Source organism: Aythya marila (genome assembly GCF_965140915.1).
Source record: "Aythya marila genome assembly, chromosome: 10".
NCBI classification, from domain to species: Eukaryota; Metazoa; Chordata; class Aves; order Anseriformes; family Anatidae; genus Aythya; species Aythya marila.
In genome coordinates, this window is record NC_139051.1 from 6461326 (window position 1) to 6473653 (window position 12328).

The following is a 12328-nucleotide window of genomic DNA, read 5'->3' on the forward strand; positions in this document are numbered from 1 at the left end:
TGGGACCACCTAGCGCTCCTCTGCCCGTGAGGGATTTAAGCCATCATGATCACGTACCAAATCCCTAAGCACCTTTTCTTTCTTTCTTCCACACTTGGAGTACTGTTTTTGGAGGCAGTTTGCCTGCTTAATGCTGCGTTTCCTGAAAGTTGTTGAGCTCGCGGCAACCAGCAGGCCTGACTCAACCGTGGAGTCTTCCAAATTCTCTCCCGGTCCCCAGAAGTGTTCTTAGGACAAGCAGAGGAGATTTATTTGTCTAGCTAGTCAGATGGAGGTTAGTGTGAAATAAAATACACGCATGTGCTCCTCTCGCCCTCCCCTGGTGCCGGGTCAAGGCTGGCTTATTTTTCCTGGGTCCTCCCAGTGGCAGAGCCTCTGGGGGCTCTGGGCGCTGCTCCACAGCATCCTTCACGTTACACATCTGGTAGTAAGGAAAGAAATCCACTTCTATGTAGTCCAAAGATATTCCAGGGTAAATCACTAAGGGGCACATGGCTCTGTTACAGCTCTCTGCATGGCTGTGGGCCTGGTGCAGGCCTGGCCCTGCAGCGTGTCCCCTCTCAGGTGTCCGTACAATTTGGGACTCAATGTGTTGGGTACGCCACGGCCTGCTCGTGAGGTGCACAGGGCAGGGCCAGGCTGCAGTCCTGGCCTGGAGGGGAGGGATTTATCTCCCAGAAGGTCTTTTCCTACAGCAAGTTGATGTTCAACGATGTGTGGCCCTCCTGGGGCTGAGCATCCCGCTCCTCTCCTGCCTACCACAGCTCCCTTCCCTGGTACTGGAGGGAGACTGCGGATGGAGGGGAGCTGGCGTTAATCTTGGAAACCAGCTTTTTCTTTCCCCTCCTCCCCTGCGAATGTTAAATGCTTCATTCTGTGCAGAGTTTAGCTACAGATTACATTTAAAATGTGTGCTGAAGCTGAAAGTGGCTGCGCTGGTAGCGAGAAAGAAATAAAAGCAGCGAGTTGAGATGGCAAGGTAGGAGACAAAGAGGCAGAGAGGCTGTAACTGACTGATTTATTGCAGCCTAGAGAGCAACAAGTATTGCAGAGGACAAAATTCCTATAATGTTTATATATGGCTGTAAGAAATTGATCCCAGCTTAGATATGTTTTGTTGCATGCTGCTGGTAGGAATCATAAAAGTAGTGTAGCAAAGTTTTGAACACGGTGTTACTGCTGGTCTTTTCGATAGCCTTATTTGCCACAACAAAAACCTTTAATTTGTTATTCCTGCCAACTCCAGTTGTGTTTGCTTCAGACTCCTGTGCCGTTTCTGCTTGCAGAATTCAGTTCCTTCAGGCTGTCTTTTTATTTTTTTGTAATTCTCACTCATTGGAAAAAAAAAAAAAACACACAGAAAACAACTTGGGATTTTGCAGAAGTACGTTTTTCACAGAGGTGTTTTCTTCCAGCTGGTATCTGTAGGGGAGTTTCCAGCTGAGGTGGGCCCAGCAAGTGTCCAAGGTCAGCCTCAGCACAAGTCCTGGCCTCCACAGGGACCTTTTCCACGTGTTGGTCTCCCTGCTCAGCACGTTCCAGCCATGCTGTGACCAAAGTGGAGGTGAGATGAACCATCCCGTGGGCTGCAGATGCTAGTGGAGTGGCAGTTTTAGAGCATTTTGGTTGCCGCTGGGCATTGCCAACACCCTGTAGTCGTCAGCAGCCCAGGGCTCCAGGCTGCTCAGCAGGACCCTGTCCTGCTCTTCTGTCACATCCAGAGCTTTGGGACAGCCTTTCCTCTTGCTGTCCTCCCACCTGCCCAGGGCAGTATGTGTCTCTGAGCATCTGTGAGCCACCACTGGTAACTGAAGTTCACAGAATCACAGAATTCTGTTATTTTCACCTGTTTGCTTTCTCATGCTCTCTTTCAGTGAATGCTTTCAATTGCTTTTCTCTTGGATCTTCTCTAAAGCAACGGCATCCTGTGTCCCTTCAGGAACCATGTGCTGTAAAGCTAGTAGGATAAAAGCTATAAAAATAAAATACATGGCTTGCTTGTAAAGACTAAAACCAGCAATAAGAGACACAAGAGTGCTATTTTCCAGTCTGCTGCCTTGCAAGATCCCTGCTCCCCTTCTGCGGGGCTGCTGGTAGGGCTGGTGAAGCGATTCAGGGTGGTTGCACCTGGTGGGACTGGCTCTTTTGGGACAGCGACTGCTTAGCACTTATCCTGCCTTTGACTTCATGTCTGATAACATAGTGCAGGCAGTGGCTGGCCTTCATTTTTGTGGATAACTCAGAGAAGACCGTAGATGCTCATTTGGCTTTTGCTTGCCAGAGGTTTGAGAGGTTATGAACCCTGTCTGCTGTTTCAAATGAGCAGCATGGGGTGAGGGGAGGAGAATGCTGAGAGGCTGTTTCAGCACGGGTGGGATGGGTTTGGTCCAAACTGGTGGTGAACAGTGCAGTTCATGAGCTGCTGCAGCTGTTTTTAGCTGCCCATGTTCTTACATTATTTCAGAAACATGGACACAGTGTTGTGGAGCTGCATGAAAGCAGTTCTACAGTGATTAACCTGCTGATCTTAGGTCTCTGCGTGACTGCTACTTGCATCAATGGAAGTGGCACTTGCTGCTTACTTTCTGACAGAGCAATGGGGTGAAGGATTTTAATTGCCATTTCTAGTTTCACTGATGATAGCGAGTGGAAGGAGTCTGCAGCTGACATTCATTCTCTCGGAGCAATCATCCCGCAGGATCGCGGAAAATGATAGCAGGGAGCAAAGTGCTGAATCCCATCCAGCCTGCTCCCACCAAGAAGGAAAATCAATGGAAGCACATCTAAAATGGCAGTGCCTGTGGGGAGCGGACCGGAGAATGTGGCACTCAGAAGAAAGGACTCGTTTCTGTTTATTATTTGTAGTTTTACTTGCATCATGTCTGGCACTTTTTGGTATAGCTTTATGTGAAAATGAGGCACAATTCTTAAGTTGCGTGATATTGGATACAAGGCTATTTTATTTGAAATTTCTTGGGCAGTAAAAAGGTTGTGCTAGGGAAAGACCGAGATTTTTACAAACTGCTGCCTATAACGTGGATTTCTGAGTTTATTTAACTACCAGAAAAAGTGTCTTGAGCTTTTTTTTTTTTATTGCTATATTTTGCCTTTTTTTTTTTATTGCTATTTTTGTTATTACTATTATTTTGCTGCTGAGTGCTGAGTATCTTTGAGCCTTCACTGGCTGTAGAGGGAACTGCAAGATGTTCAGTACATCCGATACTTCCTATGTACAAGGCCCAACCATGGATTTGAGTGCCTGGCACCTCTAGAAAACATCTTGATTCGTGTAATGTAAACTCAGGACAACCAAATTAGAATCAGATGCTCCTTCCCAGCCCTCCCTCGCCCCCCATTTCGGTCCCAAGCCAAATGGTTTACCGTGGCATACAGCTGAATTACTTGCTTTATCTCATAAAACAAATAGGCCTTTGTTCCTCTCTCAGACTGATGTTTTCCTTAACTCTGTGTTGTGGCTTAGCTATGCTGTACCTTTCCTCTTCAACTTTTTGATTCCTCTCTTGCAGTTACTTTCAAATTCGGCCCTCACCAGTACCTGTCAGAGTTGTCCATTCCTTGCTGCAGGGATCCTGCTGCACAGACAGCGGAGCTGTGCTGATCAAGTCTTTGCTCTTGTTGTTTTTGTTTGGTTTGCTATAGTCTGTATCACTTCCCATTTACAACTGCTTTAATTGTATGGTTGGAAAAACCCTCTCACTCGGCATTGGGAAAGGAAGCGGAGCTTAAAAGGAAAGCAAAAATCCTTAATCTTCAGCATTTAATTTAATAAACAGTATTTTGGGGTTCCTTTTGCTACGTGCTACCTTTTGAACTCTGTAAGCCGGCATGCAGATCCAGTTCACAATCGCGTCACTGTGTTGAGCCGCGTAAGTAAACACTTTAAATGGGAGGAAGCACCTGCGTGTCGCTATTGTCTCCCCTCTTCCATTAGCAAAACTCTCCGGGCTGGCTCTGTTCAAGCCAAACCTTCCAGTAACCGCAGCTCCGCGGGCAGGGCGCACGGCAAACCTCGTGCAGTCGGTCTGGGTGCTGCCATGGAGGGGAGCGTGGGTGTGCGTGTGGATCCGCGGGCACGGGTGGGCTGCCAGGCGCTCACGCATCTCCTCAGCCTGCGTGCCAAAAGAGCGGCTTGTCAGAAGCACGGGAATCAGCAAGGTAGGTGCCAGGGTTATAGATACAACCAGCGAGAAGTCCACGAGACGAGCTTCAAAGCTGGAAACGCTGCCTTGTGTAGAAGAGCCTTAAAGGCTAAAATCTCATTAGTTTACCCAAGACAGGTCAGGAGGTGACTTATCAAGATTTAAAGGTATCTGCAAACAGCAGGTCTTTGCTAGCACAGAGCTTCTTTTGATCTAGGAAACAACAGCGTAAAGAAGTCCCATTACTTACTGCTGGATTTGGGTAAGTTAAGCCTAGAAAATGCTAGGAAGGATTTTCTGTCTCCAGTGCTGTGTGTAGCTAACAAGAAGTTGTGGGCAGAGTGGAGTGACCTAGACAAAGTGCCTGGTGGTGTATAGGAGACCTTGTTAAAGGAGTCTCACTTTTGCATTTCTGTTTTTTTCAACCTGTACATGTTAGAGGCATTTGGTGGCAAAACACAGAGAGTATGGACTACAAGTCAGTGTGTTAAGTGTTCCTTTCTGGTGTTTGAGATCCCTTTGGTAAGATGCTAACAGTTATACTATTTGTCCTTCTAATATTGGTTTTCATTTAGGAGAAATTGTCTTTGTGCCCTCTAGTGGAAAAGCTCTTTATCTAAAGGCTTCCAAGCTGGGGGAAGCTCTTGAAAAAAAAAATGGAATGGGCGAGAAAGGTCACGGAGGAACAGAGCAAGCCTGGAGAGACGAGGTGGCGAAAGGCAGATGTGCTCCATGCCACCTCTGCTTCAGTCCTCACGAAACATAACATTAATTACGTTCACATATACGTAACTTTTTCAGGTAGGAGTGATAAGGGACTGTGAATAGAGAAGGAAGAGATGATCCAATACTCCTGTTGGCCAGGCTTGATGAAATTGCCCTAGATTACCTGAAAAAAAACAGTCTCGGCAGTCACCGAACCATTGGTGATTGCCATCAGTGTTCACAGAGGATGTGGTGGGGATGGAAAAGGAGCAGAGCAAAATCCACGGCAGGCCTTTAACAGGAGAAGGGATGACCCAGAAAGTGCAGGACCAGAGAATTTGAGCCTGGTGGCGGAGGAATTTGTGAAGATCAGAGAGGAGGAGGAGGATGTGGTCTGAAGGAAAAGCTAACTGGGGAGGAAAAATAAAATAAAATGGTAAATCTGCCCAACTTGCCTTTGAATGGAATAAATACTAAATGGGTGCACAAGAGGGGCTTTTGATGTGACCAAGGCTTATGAGCAGAATTTCAGATCTTGGTGAACTGCAAAAACAGTTGGACCCCAGCAAGATGAAGCACAGGGAAGGTGAAGGTGCAGAAGGTGCCAGGAGCAGGAGCCCGATGGCCAAATGCAAGAGGAGGAGCTGGGAGGGATGTGCTGAGGGAGGCTGTTGGGGAAGGCCAGCTCCCATGAGTCAGGAGCGTCCCGAGAGCTGAAAAAAGGCTCACATCTCTCTCTGAGTCATCCTGACAGAAGTGCTGTAAGACAAAAAAAAAAAAAAAAAAAAAAGGCTCACACTCACACTGCTCCGTCTGGAGATGAGCCATGCAGATTGGGGACTTGGAAAATGGGGCTGGAGAGGGGAGGTTGAAGGAATCGTGTCTGGAAATGCAAGCCTGAGCACAGGCAATTCATTTTCTGACACATAAAAGATTTCTGTAAAAAGGATAACGATCCGTTTTTAGGAGCCATTGGGGGAAAATACCTTTATTTGCCGGAAAAAAATATTCAAGGTGAGTGTTGGGGGGGGAGAATTTCTCACTGTGAGGGTAATGAAGCAGGAGCAAAAGAAATTGCAGCTCTGCTTCATGGGAGGATTTGCAGAGCAGTTCAATGAGTCCCTGCCACGGGTGGTGTGTGTTAAACCCATCTCCATGAGGGTTTGGGCGTGTGATTTCTCCAGAATTACTTTCTACCCCTCCATCACCTTGGAGGGGTAGGAAGCAGGTGAAGTGCCCATTTTCCATGGGAAAACCCAGCTCACGTCAGGCCGTGACAAAAACATCGAGGAAGGTGTGGGATTTTTTTCTGTGGCACTCCTTATTAAATGTTTTCTCTTGCTCCCTGTCCATCCCCATGCAGGGTCTGTTTTAGTCGTGAACCCAGCAGTTGCTACTGGGGCTTTCGGGGGCCAGGGGTCAAAACCAGTAGCAGTGTTACGGGCCGTGGCGTGGGTTTGGGATATAAATTCTGCTCTCGGTGCAGCCATGAAAGCTTCAAGCACCGTTGTAGATCACAAGGAACTGCTGCTGTCCCATAGATATTTCCTGCCCTCTCTCTTCCCGTCTGCAGCTCCCCTTTGGGGCGTCACAACAGCAGCAGAGGTGACCGTGGGGGAGTCCCCGCACCCCCTCCCGCCACTGCCACCCTTCCTCTTGTGGGGTTGTCATTTTTGTTTGAATTTTAATTGCAAAAGCCATTACATCACCGGTTATTTGCTGTGTGCCATGAGTCACTGTTTACATTTGCTGCTGTTTGCATCTCCTCTCCCCTGCCCGGTGCCCGCGGGCACAGCTCGCCTCGCAGCATCTCCGAGCCTCAGCTTCTGCTCGTGTCTGCAATGCTCTGGGCTCCCACGAGCACAGGGAGAAGCGAGCTGACAGTGAAGATCCAGGATTAGGCTTTTTATTTTTATTTTTTCCTTTCCCTCCTGGCATTTTGTAAGGGCCCTTGGTCGAGCAAAAAAAATCCCCTGGGGACTCCTTCCCTGAGATCTCTGCGCTTCAGAAGTCTCTCATTCCTGCCAGGTGGTGAGATCGATGCTGCGTTTTCTGGCGTATAGATTTCAGGAAAGGGGGAGGGAAGCAGTTTAAAAGGGCTTTTCTTTGCAATTAATCAGATGCCCGTGCTCCACCGTCTGCTTTTGTACTGGCAGGGGTTAACCCACACGTGCATTTGTCACGGAGAAGGAGGAGAGGGGGACGTCCTGCATGAGCCCACGGTGCAGGAGGGATTTTGTGGGGCTCTGCTCTCACTGCCCCTGCTCTGCATCGTGTCCAGGGCGGTTTGGTAGCAGGGCTGGGAAGGGAGACTGGATCTCTCCGTTGGCCATTTTGCCAGGTTTATTTTGGGTCCAGAACAGCGTTTTGCAACACATCAAAGCTCAGCGTGTTAGGCACTGTGAAGCAACCAGTGCTGACGCCTTTTTGCACCAAACACCTCCTGAGACAACTGAAGCCCAGGAAACTTCACAAGTGCTTTCAAGCTTTTGGGCTTTCAGCACACAGCAGGACACGGGTTGCTCAGGTGTGGGACATCCCCACCAGATGGGACGTGGCTGTGTCAGGGCAGGGCTGAGACCTCTGTGGCTAGCAGCGTGGTGCTGGTGGTGGCCATCCCAACCAGCTTGCCCCAGGGCTGCTCAAGACTCGTGCCTCAGTTTCCCTACCTAGGGAGAGGGGTCAGCGACTGTTCTGCAGAGAGCTTTCAGCTCCGGGGGTTAGAAATGTTGGGTAAGAGCTTGTCCCTGTCTGGAAAATCCCACCAACCCCTCATGGGTGAGCAGCCTCGACAGAGAGCAGGCAGGTTGTCAGGTGTGAAAACGCCTGGTTTGACTTTGTGAAGTGTTCTCAGGTGGCCTACTGAATGTACATTTTTACCCTATTTGTAATGCAAACCCATTTAATTATCTCCAATTCACAAATCCCTGGTTCTGCGCTTGAGCGCCTGTAAGAAAATGATCATCTCGTGGGGGACAGCAATCAGCGTCGGAGGAGATGGGGATGGATGGCGGGGTGGTAAACGGTGGCAGTTCCAGCAACTGCAATGTATAATTTAAGTCACTTACATTTAATCATCCTTTAAACACCGAATTTCAGTCTCTGCTGCTCGACTCGCTGGAAGCTGACGGCTTTTTAATGCCACTAAGGAAAGGCTGACATTTTTTCAAGCCCTGGCCGCTGCCGTGCGGCTGGTCGGCGTGTTGGTGCTGCAGCAGGGAGCAGGGGCTGGGCTCTGCGTCGCCTCACCCGGCCCCGATTTTGGAAATCCTGGTTGTTTTACCCAGCCATAACATCTGCTGGAAATACCCCAGCACACAAAACAGCTGCTGGGGGTGGGATTATGGATCTGGGCTCGGGGTGGAGCAGCTAACCATATTCTAGCAATTCAGCAGGTTGAAGGGTAAAGCGGATAAAGCTTTGGGCGTCGTGGGGAGCCCGCTGGTCGCAGACACCTCTGCGGGGCTGTCCGAGGGAGCTTTGCTCAGTCTGCTGGTGGTGGGCACACAAAATGCTCCCTGTTACCTGTGGTGGTGGTGCACGTGGTACCTGTCTGCATTCTGGGGGGTTGTGGATGTCTGTGTGCATGTGTGTAGGCATTCCGAGATATGCACACACATTTAAAGAAGAATGGTTTTCTTTTTTAAATAAAAGCAGATGGATGAGGCAGACGAGCAGCTCTGCTTGCATTTAGGATCCGATGGGGTTCTGGTCCCTGCCTGTCCCCCCATCCACCCGCTCCCTTACCCTGACAGACAACCTAACTATAAAATAACTTAATTCATGCCTTCCTCTTGGCGAATGGTTGATGGCATTAGCAGAGGGACTGGAATTTCATCTGTAAAATATACGAAGGGGCTCCTAGGGAGTGAGCCCAAGCAGAAAGGGTTAATGGTAAAGGGGAGCCAGGCTCTGGCTGCACGGGGCAGAAGACGGCAGCCTTGATGTGCAGTTGCACATTGGGTTGGCATTGCAGCAGCCTGTTTGCCTCCATGGAAATAGGTAATTTTTGTTGTGCCTAGCAGTCAAATTGTAGATCCTTAAATTAGGAGCTGCCACTTCTGTTTAGACTAAAGTTTGCTTTTCCGTATATGCATGAGAATATCAGCGCTTAAAGCCTGCTGAGCTGAACCGAGCGTGCGCTGGATTTGCAAACAAGCCCATTAGTGCTTGCGGAGGAAGGGGCAGCGGGGAGGAACATCTTAATGAGGCGGGGTGAAGAGTTGACCCGAGGACACGGAGCGCTTGGAGCCACCGTTTGCTGAGGGAGGAACCCGGCAAACGCGCGTGGTGCTCGGCCGTGGGGGGGCTGTGAGGAAGAGGAGGGTCCCAAGCCGCCTCTCCATCCCCTCCTGCAGCGTTTGAGGTGCTTTGGGTGTGGGTCAGGAGGTGATGGAGAAGCTTTGGTCTGTTCCCCCAGCGTATTGGGGGCTGCGGCTCAGTGTCAGGGCTGTGTTGCCCCAGCATGAGCTGGGCTGGGGGTGTGGGCATTCCTTTTTTATTATTATTTCTTATTTCTGGTGGTGCTTCACTCCTGGAGGTGGTTCAGAATTGGCAGGCACCAGCAGGCAACATTGCTTTGGCTTTCACTGGGAGTTTCACCTCCAAAATTAGGGGATAGGGCCTGGAACCTCTCTGGAAATATTGGGATTTGGGGGAAAGGTCTTAAAATGATATGGACCCTTTCTTCTGTGTCTTTACTGCTCCTCAGATTGTGCTCCTTTTTTTTTTTTTTTTTTTTTTTTTTTTAACCATTTTAAAGAGCGCTTTGTCCTGCCAGGAAGAACTAAAGGAATAATTGGGACTTTATCCTGTGAATGTCACCTTGTTTCATATTATCGAAGTAATGGTGGAGTGCTCGTTTCCCTGAATTTATTCATTGCTCAGAATTACACACGGCATAAATTTCTGAAAAAAATATTTTAGATGTTCATGGAAGTTGTGAGTTGAGCTCAAGAAAAAGATCAGTTAGCTACCTAAGCACCCCTCAGCCTCAGTATTGGAAGCAAAGGTAGACGGTAAGGGGTTTTTAGCTCTAGGGTGTTTCATATTTTCTGATGTAAAGGTTTTTTTTTTTTTTTAAATTCTTATTCCATAGGCAAAAATGATGATCTAAGAGGCTTTTACTTAATAAAAGTGCCTATTTCTACTTTATCGCATGACTCCAGGAGCTGAGTTTTTTTAGCCAACCATCAGATATGTGTGAAAATCATCGGTCTTGGCAGCACTGAAGTCGTTAAGGAGAAGTTCAGCACTGCATTTGCTCAGAGCCCAGCGCGTTGGGATTGGATGGGCTGCAGCAGCCTGGCGTGGTTAAAGCTCCTCTCACAAATGCATGTGATTAGATTTTGAAGTTTATTTTCTGCCACGCTTGATAGAAGTGTATTCACTGTGGTGATGGACTTTTTAAAGGCGAAACCCTGGAGAACAGCAGTTCACTTCTTTGCCGAGTTGCTGGTGTAGAAGCTGGAGATGAAGACACCGAGAGGTGTGCTCGGGGTGTGATGGCTGGGGGTACTCGTTAAGGACCAAAGAACCCAACCAAACAGCAACCAGTCAGCAGAAAATAAATAGCCCCCCAAAACCTTAACGTGGCCAAAGTCTTCCACCAGCGTAACCTTTTTCCCATCCCATATGGGAATCACTGTACTCGGATACAGCTTCCTTTATGGACTGCAAAGTCAGATGGGCCCTGTCTGGCTTGAAAATCTAAGATTTACTTATAAAAATATTTAGAGCATAAGAGAATGAACAGTTTTTACTTGTTAGAAACAGTGTCTTTTGTTTTTCTGGTAGCCCAAACAGCTGATCAAACACCTACCCTTTAAACTGTTGGAGCATCCTTCTGGGCTGAATGTTTAAAAGGTATTTCAAGCCGAAGGTTTAGTTTGTTTTTGAGAAAGCTACAAGCCATGGAAAACAAGAGCTTATAAAGAAAGGGCCTCGACCATAATCACCATATGATCTTACAGTAAAGACAGTCTGGCTTTAATCTTTCTTTAGGCTTACCGATCTGCAGTCTCAGCCCTGGCAAGAGGTGACTCCAAAGACTGGCGCTCGCTTCGTCAGTCACGGGGAAGGCAGCAGGGCAAATCCTTTCCCCTTACTCTCATGTATGTACTGAAAGCACAGCTCCTTACCCCGCTGGCTGCACTGCACTGCTCGTGCACCCCCAGAGCCCGTGCTCCAGTGCAAGGGCATGTTAGCAGACTGGGAAGACCTGGGAAAATAGCATTATTTACGAGGCAGATGCACCAAAGAGCAGGTATTTCTGCAGCTGGAGGTGCGAGTCAGCGTGCAATAGGGCCAAGCTGGCAGCGGTGTCCTGCATCGACAGGACGTGCACGAGAAGCTCTGGGTTTAGGATTTTCATCCTCGGTATGACACAGACACGTCGTGGGGATCCTGTTTCCAAATGGGCAGTGAGAGCAATGGGTTTTCTTGCGGAGTGCAGGAAACATAAGGAAAGCGTATGGAAATTGGAGCGGGTTTTGGTGCAGGATTTCTGGCAGCCTTCAGCTCCGGGGAAGCGGTAGTCCCCGAGCCCAGTGTGCTCTTGCAGCCGCGGGGAAGCAGCGTGCTGCTTTTGTCCTCCTGCCCGTTTCCCTTCCCGATCTATAAGATTTCACGTCTTGGCTCCGGCAGCGTTGCTTATATTGCCGTCACTGTTGGGATCCTGGAAGAGGCTTTTTTGACAGCCGCTTGGGAGCCGTTCCTTATTTGCCTCGGCTCTGGGTTTACAGTAACGCAAGCAATGTGAGACTATTTAGCAGCTCTAACAGGGGTCAGGGCCCTGTTGTCTTAGGTATTGTAAAAGTGCCTTGTAAAAGGCTGTGTATTATCCAAATGCTTTACAGGCAAGGCAAGCAGAAGAAGGGCTAAGCCCGGCACTTCCAGCTGCTCTTTAGAGGTGGGAAACTGAGGCACTACCAGACATGCAGGTGTGTTTTGGCAGTGCCTGAAGCAGGACCCCAATCTCCCGTGTTTTGTTCGTATGAGTTGATTTCGACCTGGTTGTTAAAACAAGCTCTCCCTACGTGCAATTTGCTTGCTGCTTTATCCCCTTTGCAGTTTAAATGCTTTGAAACGGATCCAGGATAAAGCTCGTCCACGGCTGGTGCTGGGACATCTCTAAGCTGCTTTCAGGGAATCTTTTTTTCCCCTTGAAACCTGGCTGGCGAGGGATTTGGAGCATGCTCAGTGTCCCGCACACAGGTACGGGCAGAGGAGTGCCGTGCTCACACCCTCCTCCAGCAGCGGCCGTCGGTCTGCAGGGATCCCAAAACGGAGTAAGGGAGTGGGAAAAGGAGGCAGGTAAGGAGTGCTGAGCTTGGTTCAGGCAGCGTAAATGAATTCTGGGGCTGGTTGGTTTATTTTTCCTCTCCCTAGGACGCAAGGAAGAGGCTTGAGTAAGAGGGAGGGAGTCTGAAAGCGCTTCTCAAGGTGCATCCCGCACTCGCTGC

General features: G+C 48.9%; 1 protein-coding gene across 19 annotated transcripts in view; it reads left to right on the top strand.

Annotated features, from left to right (window-relative positions):
- The window catches only part of MAGI1 (membrane associated guanylate kinase, WW and PDZ domain containing 1), a 319962-nt gene that overhangs the window by 37124 nt on the left and 270510 nt on the right, over positions 1–12328 (top strand). The window contains exon 1 of one of the 19 annotated variants that reach the window (XM_082767893.1): positions 3992–4176. The exons of the other annotated variants lie outside the window; for them this stretch is intronic. Within the exon in view, the coding sequence (XP_082624019.1) occupies positions 4056–4176 (121 nt within the window). The 5' untranslated portion in view covers positions 3992–4055. Of the gene's footprint in view, positions 1–3991; positions 4177–12328 lie in introns of those variants that run through there. 19 annotated transcript variants of the gene reach the window in all.